This window comes from Linepithema humile, chromosome 5, assembly GCF_040581485.1.
Source record: "Linepithema humile isolate Giens D197 chromosome 5, Lhum_UNIL_v1.0, whole genome shotgun sequence".
Taxonomy (NCBI): domain Eukaryota; kingdom Metazoa; phylum Arthropoda; class Insecta; order Hymenoptera; family Formicidae; genus Linepithema; species Linepithema humile.
The window spans coordinates 5,720,841-5,735,573 of NC_090132.1; the positions used below are offsets into that span (position 1 = coordinate 5,720,841).

The 14,733-nt window shown below is 34.1% G+C and overlaps 1 protein-coding gene across 5 annotated transcripts in view; it reads left to right on the forward strand.

The window, feature by feature from the left end:
* Positions 1 to 14,733, forward strand: part of unc-13-4A (BAI1 associated protein 3) — an 84,587-nt gene that overhangs the window by 61,213 nt on the left and 8,641 nt on the right. For 4 of the 5 annotated variants that reach the window (XM_012363499.2, XM_067355728.1, XM_012363500.2 and 1 more), the window contains 14 exons: positions 2,842 to 3,013; positions 5,303 to 5,470; positions 5,596 to 5,662; positions 6,096 to 6,285; positions 8,253 to 8,396; positions 8,529 to 8,573; positions 8,783 to 8,939; positions 11,838 to 12,041; positions 12,459 to 12,617; positions 12,730 to 12,899; positions 13,055 to 13,162; positions 13,291 to 13,440; positions 13,742 to 13,793; positions 14,450 to 14,491. In XM_012363499.2, the coding sequence (XP_012218922.1) occupies positions 2,842 to 3,013; positions 5,303 to 5,470; positions 5,596 to 5,662; positions 6,096 to 6,285; positions 8,253 to 8,396; positions 8,529 to 8,573; positions 8,783 to 8,939; positions 11,838 to 12,041; positions 12,459 to 12,617; positions 12,730 to 12,899; positions 13,055 to 13,162; positions 13,291 to 13,440; positions 13,742 to 13,793; positions 14,450 to 14,491 (1,828 nt within the window). The remainder of the gene's footprint in view (positions 1 to 2,841; positions 3,014 to 5,302; positions 5,471 to 5,595; positions 5,663 to 6,095; positions 6,286 to 8,252; positions 8,397 to 8,528; positions 8,574 to 8,782; positions 8,940 to 11,837; positions 12,042 to 12,458; positions 12,618 to 12,729; positions 12,900 to 13,054; positions 13,163 to 13,290; positions 13,441 to 13,741; positions 13,794 to 14,449; positions 14,492 to 14,733) is intronic. The other variant, XM_067355730.1, reaches the window with a different exon arrangement.

Consider the following 14,733-nt stretch of genomic DNA (forward strand, 5'->3'; position numbering starts at 1 on the left):
ATTCTGCCTCTGAATAAAAAGGTTATAAAAAGTTTTATGATGGAATAAAAAAAACTTAAAATTTATATAAAGAATAAGTAATTAAAACTGCAAATACAGATGTATAATGGAAATTTTGTTTGGTTTTGTTTCTGAATTTGAGTTACAAAATTTATGGAATTCTTGGAAATAAAAAGGAGAGTAGAAAAATGTGAACTTACTAATAGATTAAAGTAAGTAAAAAAAAGCACTAATGTGAGAAAAATTGCTTACGTTCTCTTCCTTAATTAAAAGGTCGTAATCTACAAAGCGGTCTTTGAAAGTTGAGTGCTAAAGTTCCAACGGAAAGTCGACACTGATCAAATTACAGCGGGGCGGAACTGCTCTCGACGTTAGAATGACGATAAGAAGAATGTCGTTGGTGTGCTTTCGGTTTCCATTACGGGGATGCCCCCACGGCTTGTTGTACTCTTCCGCAGCGTTTTTTCTCCCTCGTTGCAGACAGCTCTTTTAACGCGCATTTGCCAGTCTCTTGTAAAAAGCTTCGGTGACAGTATTATTGTCCTCTTCGTGTCGTCTTGGCAATATGCCTTTGTGCACCTGATTTAAGTTCCGCATCCGCCACTTTATCTCGACCTTATATTTCTGACAATAGAAACTCCACACAAATAATATAAGTTATATAGAAAAAAATGTTGGAATTAGTTGCAATGTCGATATCATTTGAAATTGCAGAAACTGTCAACTAGATGTATCAATTACATTGGATGTATATACATATATGTCTTTCCAATTCGAAATAAATCTATACTTTCTTTGCGTTTTAATTAAGCCATTACATAATGATACGCAAAACGAGCCATCTGTGTCGCAGAATAATTGATTTAATTAAAACTTGAATTAATTATTATAATTGTATTAATTATAGTTGTCATAATTATTATAATTGAATTAACAAGGAAAATGGTTAATAATGTTGTCATTTTTAATTATAAAATATTAGAATGTCTCGAATATTAAAGTCGCTTTGTCTATTAATAACGTTGATTTATGAACTATAAAAGCCATAAAAGGAAACATCGGTGTATTATATCGTGCATTATGTAAATGGCGAATGGTTTAAGTCTCAAGCTGTATCTTACTCAAAGGGTGTTTTTATTGGCGGTTTTCTTGCGTGTTATCTTGCAATGCAGGCTTGAAACACAGCTCACTGCAGGATAAGATTTTTCATTATGATATGAATACATTATGTGAGATTGTGAACTCTTACAGTGCGAGTAGAGTCAGAAAATGAAATGATTGCAACGGCCTGAGGTGGCAATCAATATGTTAATAGCAAGCTATGAAATAGCAGCGGCTTATACACTAGTAATACACAATGATACATTGCTGACTGAATATTATAAGGGTTATTGTACATGTAAGGAAAGGAAAAATTTTGTCATAAACAAAGAAAGCTAGAAAAATCTTAAATTAAAAAATGTAGCTTATTTAAACGCTTCTACCTACGAAGAACTTGTTTTGGTTTCTGCTGTACATCGTATAAGATAATGTGCAAGAAATGAAATAGCGAAGCATGCTGTGTGGCGTGGACTTATTGCGAGCGACTGCACATGGAACATGTTCTTGCGATATCTACTAAGTTACCAGGATCCTTATCATCTTGGAACAATTATAGGTTTGCGCCATCACATTGTGTAACAATCTCTCTCTGTTAATCCCACGTTTTCGAGACTGCTCGACCATCTTGATTCCAGCAATCAAACTCGCGTTAACGGGAAAACGTTATTTCCTGACAGAGACCACAGAGTCATGGCTGACTGGTAGCCAAAAGATATCACATTAATCACTGATAAGCTAACCATGCTAATTTCTCTTCCTGATGCTGGAGGATTATCACATTGATATTTATGGAATTATTGTTGAAATAGATATTACAATATATAAATATATATCTTTATCTAAAAAATTATAGATAATAAGTAAGATTACAAATAAAAATATTTATTACTAGATTTTAATAATTTTGTTATCACAAGTTACAATTTTATATAAAATTCTATAAATTAATATTAGATACAGCAAATATTATTTACAAAAAAGTGATGGTGGATAAAATGTGAAAAAATAGACACATGGTTTAACGAAATATCAAGTTGTTATTCAAGAGGCTTACTGACTTGTTTGCCGCTCTCATTCAAAACGCACATACATCGCATGACGTTAAAATTCCAACGCAGGGAGGGTCGATAGCAATCGACAGTTTTCGCGAGCTTGTGAAACCGGGTACACACGCGATGGTAAAAAAAATCGCCGAGTAATAAGCTGATGCACGAATGGGTTTTATTTATGAGAACATACTAAAATTTATACAAAATGCATTGATATATCGTAAAATTTCTTTATTCGCTTGTCGAATACTTACAAACGGATTGTATATATTCAGTCATTATAAATGTGTATGCCATGGGAAAACAGAAAAGTTTAACAATGTCTTTTAATTATATGTAGGCTAGTTTGGAAATGCATTGTTTATGCAACGGATAAATAACAAAATTGAATCTGAATCCGCTTAAAAAACTGTTCATGTTATTATTAACTAATAACAGATGCAAATGGCGACATACACTTGCTTTATTAATGTTCATTATTATTAATGCAATTTTGATATTTGCATTTATCTAGAATTACAATGTTTGCACGAATATAAATGCAAGACAGGTAGTAAAGCGGAGAAAAGCACATATATACGCATACTTAATAAATTCAAATATAATATTTTATTTGTTACGAATCTATTTTTTTACTATAAATTTTTATAAGAAATTATTATTATTATTGATTTTAATGTATTCATTATAGTGTTCAAGAAACAGATGGATCCTTCTTTGAAAGCTTCACTGCGTTATCTTGGAAACAAAAGAATCGAAGACTTGTTGTTCGTCAGGAAGTGGAAGCTAGAGCCAAAGAACCGCCACCGCCGTCCAGAGAGTCAACTTCATCTTCGCAATCGTATCGACTTAGTAAAAAAGAGGTTAATAATTTATTCCGTTATATAACTTTTTTTAATTTTTTTATATGATATATTTTTTCACATTATGTGTGCTATAAAAATATATAATTTTTATTTGTCTTATCATTTTTTCGTTATTTTAATTTGTTTGATGGTTTTTGTGCTAATATTTGCAGACTACGATTTTTAGTCTGCATTTATTTGTTATTTTACAAGCTTTGGTAAAATTTTTACGCTTTGGTAAGATTTTCCGTATTTTCGAATTGCGTGTGGTATAGCGCTGTTGCATTTAGCACGCGTCATTCTGATTGCACCAGGCTTGCATGCGGACGAGTAGTTACGTCCGTTCCGTTTGAAGTATTATACTAAGTAGATAAAGTGCGCACAGGTCAGACGGACGCGTTCGCTCGTCGATCGAAATAACAGGCAAATGCAGAAAGAGAGTTCTACCATCGTCATTTCGACTTGCAACTGTAGTAGCGGATGAATAAAGCTCGTATTTCCAACTCGACGTTCCGATTTTAAATCTCGAAACTCCGATTTCAAATCCAATCGTCCGTGCATTTTCTTAGCTGCTATTTATTGATTCGCGCAATTACAAATCTAACGGAATTAATAGAAAATACGCTATTCCGATTATATTATATACATTTATAGAAAAGCAGCTATAAGTTTAAGTTGAAAAACTTAATATTAAATGTAGCATGCAAATTTTTCTCCTAATAAAAATAATTGCGGATTTACATTCGCATTTACATTTTGATTTGCATTTCGGACGTAATGTGGACCACATCTTGTGAATATTTTCTTTCTACTGAAATAAAATATATATAAAGACAAAAATTTATAAATCTATATGTGTGATAAATTTATGAATCTATCCATCATAAAACTGTTTTTGCTATTTGTGAAGTATGTGAATTTCTGTCGTTATGAATTCCTAAATATCCGCACAATTTCGCACAGCATTTTCGCAAGTTCTTGACCCAAGCAAAATAAATATCCAAGCGGAAAAACACTTTTAAGTAAATAGTATTTCCACGAGAGCTCGCGAGTTTTCAACGACGTCCTCGTGTCAAGTTCTGCGTATCATTTTAGCGCTCTCGTCTCGTCCTTTCTATTCTCTTCGGATACAATGTTTCTGCCGTTCTTTTTAATTCTCATCCTTATTTCCCCTCCAGTATCTTCGATGCAGCGTAAAGGTTGTGCTGCTCTGGAGAATAATGGGCGAAAATCCAACGGTGTCTTTGTTAGCGAGAGGAAAAACGAGAAAAAATTTTTTGTAACATCAGAATATGACATGGTCCGGGAAATATTCCCCGCTGACATTACTGTACTTATTTGCAGTAATTATTCATAAACAGACCATTCTTTGTGACCGCTTTGAATATACGATATGTTACGAAACGTGGAATATAAAATGAACGAATAGAGCTATATTTTAATGAACGAACAAATTGTTTGAAAATTATTATTAATTTCTCTTACAAATTGAAAATGTTGTGGAACTTTTATAAAAAATGATTAATCTTTTTACATTTATTAATATTGTACTATCTCGATAAAATAATAATTAAATGGTGCTTATGCGTTAACGAGCTAAAAGGCACGACTTAGTCAAGTTGCAAAGACGCGAAGGTTCTTGGATTGGTATACCCTATCTTCCGTGAAATGAGATTGTAATCTCTTCTTCGTATAATGAACACTGTACTGTCTGTGAAAAGGGAATAGAGAAGCGCAGCTGTTCAGCAAGACAAAGGAAATCTTTAACTCGCAACTTAATCACTATGTATATAACGGAATTTGCCATATATTTTTTTTCGTAATAATTTGCTGTGCTTCAGCAATCTCGCTGAATAAATTGCTTTTAATCATTATAATTGTGTAATAAAATAGCTTCTGCTGCAAAGAGCGTCTGAAAGAAGTAGTAATATATTTTATTATTGAAGATTTTTTTTTTATAGGAGAGCCTATTCTCTGATAATTAAAATTCAAATGCGTACTCTAATATATGTTTATGAGTAAAATTTGGTTGATTGTATTAATTATCGCAATTATAATTTGTTTGATGTATTAATTAGTGCAATTATAATTGAATACATTATACTCCTTTTTTCTTTTTAAAAATAACAAAAAAATGCATGCAAGATTTTAATTTTTTAACAATAATTATTCTATATTCTCTAAAAATTTATGAAAGACAAAGTATGTGATATCAAATATCAATCTTTCCTAATAAAAATATTAATCATATATAGCATGTTTTGTTACATCTTAAATATTAAAAAGAAATTGGAATGTATTTTTCAGATAGAGCAATTATACATAGAAGTTCTTTACACGATTGCGAACACGGTAGGCGCCAGTACTGGACAATACGCGCATTACAAGGAGGATCTATATCGATACGCCCAGGAAGCCTTCGGAGTCCCGCCGGATCAACATCGCCGATATCTCAATATCGCCTCAGAAGAAAAGGTATGCCAATTTATTGACTTTCCTTTCAAAACTGCTGTGACACTTTTCCGCGAAAAATGTCGTCGAAATATCGTTACTGGCGTTGTAATAAAAATAAATGGAACATGATTTATGTATTTTTGCAGCCACCTATCGTTGTGTTAAGCGTAGTGGTGATTGAAGCCGATGGACTCGAGGCAAAGGACGTCAATGGTAAAATTTCCGTTTGATTCCGTTTCGCGCATTTCGGATTGCTATTACTTTTCGGAGTATATAAGCAATTGAAAATAAAAATTTTCCGCGAAATTGAGTTTTCTGCGACCAAATAACGAAACCATAATTTTCTGTTTAAAATACAGTTTGCTTTTACAAAATTTTAATTTCAGGCTTTGCGTTAACTTTGTTATCAAGATGCTTACTTAATAGTTGAAAATTTAAACTCTGCGATAAACATTGATTTTACCGTATATTTTTGCTGGGAAAAGATTAACATTAAAACCAACAAAAACCTTTGCAACTTGAAACTTGTAGTTTCTTTAAATTTGGAACGTAATGAATAGAACTAACAATAAGACCGCAAATCTATGATTCACATAGAGACTACATAAAGCCCTTTTCACCGAAAGAATATTGCTATTTTCCTTAGGATTTAGCGACCCTTATTGCATGTTGGGAATACAGCCCGGCAACGCAGGTGCGCCGTTGAGTCCGCAAACGAATTTAACGGCGCATTCACCGCACACACCCCCAGCATCCCCGAGACAAACAACTCGCGCCCTGTCCGACGGCGGTGAGAACGAGAACTCGCACCACGAGAAGCTTCGAAAGCACCATAGGTAAGTTTATGTGTGAAAGCGCGGAAGAGATGGCCAATTAAACTTTCGCGCTGAGCAGCATAAAAATGCAGACGCTTTGTATTGTTGTAATTTTTACAATTTTTGTTTGGCAAATCAATTACTATATTACGAGCAGTGTGAGACGTGTGAGCAAATCTTATTACATATGATTTTTATTCTAGAAACATTTAGTAGAATTTTAACTTAGTCTGACGATAGATGTGTTAATTATTCATGAATAAAACTGCTTCTGCTCACGGCTAAGAAATTCTATTCTTTATTTCTTGTAGGAAGTATATATAAATGCCATAGATATTCAATCGAATTTCCTCCTTTGATTTGAATTATCTTCTGCCTCGAAAGACCGTCATCTCTTATTGATATTGATGACGCGACCGTGTTAGCTCTCTCTCGAAGTTGTCCTTTATCATAAAATATTGCCGCATGTCTGTCGTTATCAGCAACATGATGAAACATCAGCGACGTACTACTTAAGATAAGTGCACACCTGAGAACAGCAATTAATGTCGCAAAATGTGCATAACTGAAAAGGTGAAATGAGGTTACGTTGTGAATATTAAAGAATATTAACTGGTGATTTCTTGCATGAATGTAGACCTGTGAAACCTATGAATTTAAATTGAATCTTAAGTTCGGGATTTTATAACATCTGGGAATTTAAAAATATGTAAATTTGTAGATTAAATTTATGTATATACGTTTCTTAAATAATAATTATTATTTAAGATTATTCTAATTGCTGTTATTAATATTTTTTATTATAATACTATTTAAAATAATTTAATTTAAATTCTAGCTTTTTGAAATATGAATTATAATCGCGAATATATGTAGATCTCTGAATTTGTGGATGTGCAAGTAAAGTTATATATTGATGCATAAAAATGAATTCTACACAAGCAAATAGCGGATACAGTGTCCCAGATTTTTTATCTATCTTTTAACAAAGGATGTGCGCAATATTACATCCATTATGATCCTTTCTGAATAATAGAAAATTAAAGCTGAACAATCTGGATACGCCAATCTAGCGTATTACGAACCCGCGTATCGCGCGATGATACGTGCATTTCAAGCTAACTCTGGCATTTACGACAATGCGATGCGATGCACAATGGACGCGCCGGATACAGCAAGTTCTCTGTACGGCAAACATAGTTCTCCGGGTAGAGAACAGACGAAAGCATTGAGAGAGCAAGCATTTTACTGTGTATCTTTCTATATTATTACGTTCGCCATCTGGTGGTATAAGCAAAGTGATTAATGCAACGACAACAAGAGCGAACAGTACATTACGGACCGCAGTGAGACGCGCGACGTCTATGAGGCGGTGAATTACGAGCTGCGTCAACTGCACGAAATTCCATCCGGATTCTATGACAGCGAGTATCATGCTGCACATTGGCATAGAAGATCTGGAAGCTTTGTGAGGAAAACTTGAAACCCTGTCCTACTTCTCAACGATGACATAATTTGTCAATTAGCATTAAATTTTCACTGTAGAAGTGTTGCAATGCAATACAATATAGATTTGTGAGAATATTATCAAATGCTTGATTAATATAATTGCAGTTACAATAAACATTATAGATTAAAATTTATTAAATAAAGAAAAAAGGTTTACAGAAGGCGCAATATTGTTTCTAAGAAAATTTAATAATTACTGTAAATTTATTTAGAATATAAACTTTAAAGTGTTAAATGTACGGTGATAAGTTTATACTCTTGTCGTCTATTTAAAAAGTTTTTTTTAAATTTATGGTTAACAATTAGTCATGAAGATATTTGATAAAGTATTTGATAACGGAAGAGGGGTAAGTTGAATTGTTTTAAAAGTTAAACTAAAAGACTTGATGATCAGCGATTGTTGCGATAAAAGAAAAGGATTAGGGCGAATTGTTGAATTAATAGTGACAACGGTTAGTAAACTGTTTATTCAAAATCAGTTTCAGGCTTTCGTTTAAGCGCAAGGAGCACAGCAGACGGGAACACCGCGAATCCTTGAGCGGTGCTTTACCTGCGAAGTTTATACGAGCTACCTCCGTGAAGCCGCACACTCTGAGCCCGCGATGGAACGAGAAGTTCCGTTTGTAAGCGAAAACTTTGGGGCTTGCCCCCCCCCCCCCCCCTTGTAATTGCTGCTCGCAATGGCGATCCTTTATTAGTCTAAATAGTGTAAATCTGTGTACTCGCGCATAACCGTCCATCAATGCTTGTTTCAGCGACATCGACGACGTCAGCACGGACATTCTCCATCTGGATATATGGTGAGTGTTCAATCAATTTTTTTAAGCAATGTTTGAGCATTAAAGAAACAAACTTTCGCTAATATATTGTCTTAAAATTTCTAAAACTTTTAACGGAATTATTATTTGATAAAGGATAATTAATCACATAACTGTTACAACTTGAATAAAAATTTTTACATAAATACGTAAAAGTTTTAATCAGGCGAGTTTGCGCTGATAATTTTTAGGGACCACGACGACGAGTCCTCGGTGTTCGACGCGGTAATCAAACTCAATGAAGTGAGAGGCGTGAAAGGACTCGGACGATTTTTCAAACAAATCGCGCAAAGTGCTAGAACTGGAAGTCAAGATGACTTTCTAGGTTGTGTGAACATTCCTCTAGTGGTAATTATTTTATTCATAATTCAATCATTATCGAACTTTGGCATTTTAACGCTGGGCGGAATTTTCATAAATTTAACTTGTAAAAATAAAATTTGAAATTAAAAAAATAATTACAAATTTTAAATTTAGAGGAAGGTGTTAAAAATAGGTCGATTTTGGCCCATGGTGTGGAACCAAAACTACAAATGGTTTCTTATAGATTTTATACCGTAGAATCACGTGGTAAAGTCTATTTTCCTCTAGACAGCGGGAAAAGTACGGAAATATTGAAAAAAAAGACCATGAAAAATCCAATTTCCCGTATAAGTCAGAGAATAGCCGCCGAATGAATCCCTTGCTCCGTATAAACTCCAAGCAATTATTATAGCTGTGCGACAGAGACGCGTCCGGTGCAAGAAAAATTATAATATCTAATTCTCAATATACCAGCGCTGTCAGAGCGATCATTGACGTCGTACAGTCAGAGAATAGCCGCCGAATAATTCCCTTGCTCAGTATAAACTCCAAGCAATTCTTATATCTGTGCGACAGAGACGCGTCCAGTTCAAGAGAAATTATAATATCTAATTGTCAATATAGGAGCGCTGTCAGAGCCATCATTGACGTCGTACGGTCAGAGAATAGCCGCCGAATAATTCCCTTGCTCAGTATAAACTCCAAGCAATTCTTATATCTGTGCCAGAGAGACACCTCTTGTGCAACAGAAATTATAATATCTAATTCTCAATATGGCAGCGCTGTCAGAGCGATCATTGACGTCGTACAGTCAGAGAATAGCCGCCGAATAATTCCCTTGCTCAGTATAAACTCCAAGCAATTCTTATATCTGTGCGACAGAGACGCGTCCAGTTCAAGAGAAATTATAATATCTAATTGTCAATATAGGAGCGCTGTCAGAGCCATCATTGACGTCGTACGGTCAGAGAATAGCCGCCGAATAATTCCCTTGCTCCCTATAAACTCCAAGCAATTATTATATCTGTGGCAGAGAGACACCTCTTCTACAACAGAAATTATAATATCTAATTGTCAATATAACAGCACTGTCAGAGCGATCATTGACGTCGTACAGTCAGAGAATAGCCGCCCAATAATTCCCTTGCTCAGTATAAACTCCAAGCAATTCTTATATCTGTGCGACAGAGACGCGTCCAGTTCAAGAGAAATTATAATATCTAATTGTCAATATAGGAGCGCTGTCAGAGCCATCATTGACGTCGTACAGTCAGAGAATAGCCGCCCAATAATTCCCTTGCTCAGTATAAACTCCAAGCAATTCTTATATCTGTGCGACAGAGACGCGTCCAGTTCAAGAGAAATTATAATATCTAATTGTCAATATAGGAGCGCTGTCAGAGCCATCATTGACGTCGTACGGTCAGAGAATAGCCGCCGAATGATTTCCTTGCTGAGTATAAACTTTAAGCAATTATATCTGTGCAACAGAGACACGTCTCCTACAACAGAAAGGAGGATATTAAAAATAGGTCGATTTTGGCCCATGATGTGAAACCAAAACTACAAATGGTTTCTTATAGATTTTATACCGTAGAATCACGTGGTAAAGTCCGTTTTCCTCTAGACAGCGGAAAAAGTACGGAGAAATTGAAAAAGACCATAAAAAATGCAATTTCTCGTATAATAACACATGTACTTATAGATGTACTTGAGTGAACAGAAGTGTGCAAGCTTTTTTCTTGTGGACATATGTTTTTCTTTCAGCCGTGATTTGTGTTGAATACACATAATGCAATATGTGAATGATACGTACATTGCTGTATGATACGTACAAAATTGACAATTAGATATTATAATTTCTCTTGCAGGAGACATATCTCTCTGGCACAGATATAATAATTGCTTGGAGTTTATACTAAGAAAGGGAATCATTTGGGGACTATTCTCTGACCGTACGACGTCAATGATGGCTCTGACAGCGCTGCCATATTGACAATTAGATATAATAATTTCTGTTGCACGAGAGGTGTCTCTCTGGCATAGATATAAGAATTGCTTGGAGTTTATACTGAGCAAGGGAATTATTGGGCGGCTATTCTCTGAACGTACGACGTCAATGATGGCTCTGACAGTGCTGCTATATTGACAATTAGATATTATAATTTCTGTTACACGAGATGTGTCTCTGTCGCACAGATATAATAATTGCTTGGAGTTTATACAGAGCAAGGGAATTATTCGGCGGCTATTCTCTGACCGTACGACGTCAATGATGGCTCTGACAGCGCTGCTATATTGACAATTAGATATTATAATTTCTGTTGCACGAGATGTGTCTCTCTCGCACAGATATAATAATTGCTTGGAGTTTATACAGAGCAAGGGAATTATTCGGCGGCTATTCTCTGACCGTACGACGTCAATGATGGCTCTGACAGCGCTGCTATATTGACAATTAGATATTATAATTTCTGTTGCACGAGATGTGTCTCTCTCGCACAGATATAATAATTGCTTGGAGTTTATACAGAGCAAGGGAATTATTCGGCGGCTATTCTCTGACCGTACGACGTCAATGATGGCTCTGACAGCGCTGCTATATTGACAATTAGATATTATAATTCCTTTTGCACGAGACGTGTCTCTTTCGCACAGATATAAAACGGACTTTACCACGTGATTTTACGGTATAAAATCTATAAGAAATTATTTGTAGTTTTGGTTCCACACGATAGGCCAAAATCGACTTATTTTTAACATTCTCCTTTGAACTTAGTTATTCAGAGTAATTATTATTATTGAATAATTTTGTAAACATTTTTTTGCATTATATATTTTAAATAATATTGCAATAATTGGATGGTATGAAAATATGGTATGCACATATTAAAGTTAAAGTTGTAGAACAGATATATACAAGCATATGTGGTGATTACATAGGATATTCCGAGCACTGGAGTAGATCAGTGGTACAAACTTGAGGCACGGACACAAAGGAGTAATATCCAAGGTAGAATCAGACTGAAATTATGGTTGTCGACGAGGGAGGACCGTGGAACATCCGAGGAAGATAATTGGGGTGAACTAAGGCAACAGGAAAGGCTGTACACAGTTTTCCTTAATCATGAAATGAACAAACAAGGGGTACGCATAATTGTGTAACACGAATATATCCGATCTACGTGGAAATCGTGTTTATATAATAGATTATTCACGTAACAGCGTTATAAATTTTCATGCGATATAATACAGTATACCGTGCTTTCACATTTATTAAACATGTAACATGAAATCGTGTTATAAATTTTAAATAAATATTGCTCTAAAATTCTAAAAAGAAATAAAAGATAAATAATTTAGTAACCTTAAACTTTTCCGCGTTCTAATATTAAAAAAGAAAAATTGTTTTTATTTAATTACATATAAAATAATATCGTACTTTTATTAAATTAATATATGTAAAAAGAATATATGCATTGCGTTTTGAGATAATACTATCGATCATTCATTTATTAAAACATTAGTAAGGCATATTTTTATACGCACGTGCGTATTCTTTAGGAAGACTTCATTGGAGAATTACCGCAAACCGCACTGACAATCCTACACCAACACGCGGTGCAAGGTGATGTCACTGAATTACAGCAGTCCGTGATAAGGTGGGTGGCGAGTTCCAGACAATCCGCCGTCGATCCACGAATGCTTCATCGTCTTTTGCAGGTAATTTCAGCAACCGCATTATTACATTTTGTTGTCTTACACGCAACAATATTACTAATATATAATGTGTAACAAATAATAATTATAAGTTTAAATTGCATTTTAAATTTAGGAACTTGACAATCGATGGCATACTGAAACTCTGTCGCGCGACGCAGAACAATGTCTGGCGGATTCCTTCAATGATTTCTTGGAGGTGTCTTTAAAAAAGGTCAGACAACATCGAGTCCTCTATCCGCCTTTACATAGACCGACTATATCGAAGCTGGATTACTTGCTTAGGTAAATCAATGTCTTCATAAAAATAACGATAAATATATTATGTAATTGTGAAAATATTAAAAAATTAATTATGATAAAAAGTAGGTGAAAAATAATTTTTCAAGATTTGAGTGATGTAATTAATGCATAAAATGATATGAATAATTGTTATATAGATGCTTGGGACTTCTATCAAATACAAAGGCTTTTCGAACTTGTTGCCCCTTTAATAAGGAAATCCGAGGAGAGATCATCACCGCTCTTAGAAAGGGAACTCTTGAGTGGTAAATTAATTTCTTATAAAAATGTTAATTGAAACAACAGCGTTTATTAATTTTTTTAAAGTATCTTAAAACATAATTAGTAAAGAAAAGAGAGAGAATTTTTATTTGACTTAATTGGCTTTTCGCAGGTACGAAGATACCAGACAACAAACGATGTGTCACGATCAGGAACCTGATCAAGACATCGACCGAGTTTTGCAAGATTTCACGAACTTGGTAACCGCATTATTGGTCGATCTGGAACAGGGACTTTTATATTATAATTGTCTCTTTGAAAGGTAAGTTTCTCGAGAATTTGCATCAAGAGTCGATATAAAATTTAAACTAGAAAATAGTATACTTAACAACATCAGAAGACTATAGAAATCCAAAAAAGTATACTAAATTATTTAATATTTTTTTTATTATTCTTTAAATCCATTAATAATATGTTTAGTAATATTTTGTGAGAAATAACATTATTGCACAAATTTGAAGATTGCGAAGACTATGACAAATGTATTCTAATACATATAATTTATAAATATTTTTTGACAAGACAAATAATTTGTCTAACGATACATTAAACTTGTGTTTCAGCACAAATGGTGTGCCATATTTCTCTGCAGTTTATAAGCAATTGGAAAAGCTGGTAAGAATGCAAGTGACAAAAATGTTCCTTGTGAACGGACAATAAAAGACTTATATAAATAAGTTTTCACTTGTAATCTTGCAACGATGTCGCGTCAAAGACACACTGTCACATAACACATCATTATTTTTTATTCACTGTGTCGTCAAGCTGGATGTGCTATGTTTGGCTTTAAACGCTTTATTCGAGACGTCGATCGTGCTTACAAAAAAGATCCCATAATTTTTTTAAAGCTGTTATTTGAGAACAAAAACACCAAGTATATTTAAAAAATTGAAGATTTTAAACTATCATTTAATTCAACAGAATATTAAAATTACTTATAAATAAATCCGGTCGACGTCCTTGCATTGAAATGACAATACATATTACCGTTTATATATAGAGTGTCCCAAATATATATTTATACACTTTTATAAAGATATTTGAATAGAGGTCAAAGATTAACTGTGCGTTATGTTGTACAATTAATGATAATTTACAAATCAATAAAAACGAATCATAAAATAATTAAAATTGTAGTAATGTTGTACTGGACACGCTGTAAATAAACTAGTCGCAGTGACCTGAAGGCCAGGTTGAGAAAAAGCGACAACGAATTATAAGTGTCCATCAGGTCAGCGCGATTTTACTGTACACGAGATGTTTGTCCATAGCTGGCGGAACACGTGGCGAAACACATGGAGAACACTTCCGAGGTACTTTTTTCATCGCCACCACAAAATATTAAACTTTCTTTCTCTCTTTCTCTTTCTTTTTTTCTGTCTCTCTCTTCTCACCTTACTATTACTCTCTCTTCAACTCTTCGAATTTCCTGCAAACTATCGAAATTATCGTCGTACGTCCGTCGTATTTTTATCTGCATATTCATTGAAGAGTTGATTATTGATTGAAAAATTTATTTTTTGTGAAATAGTATAGCTATAATATATCCTATAGC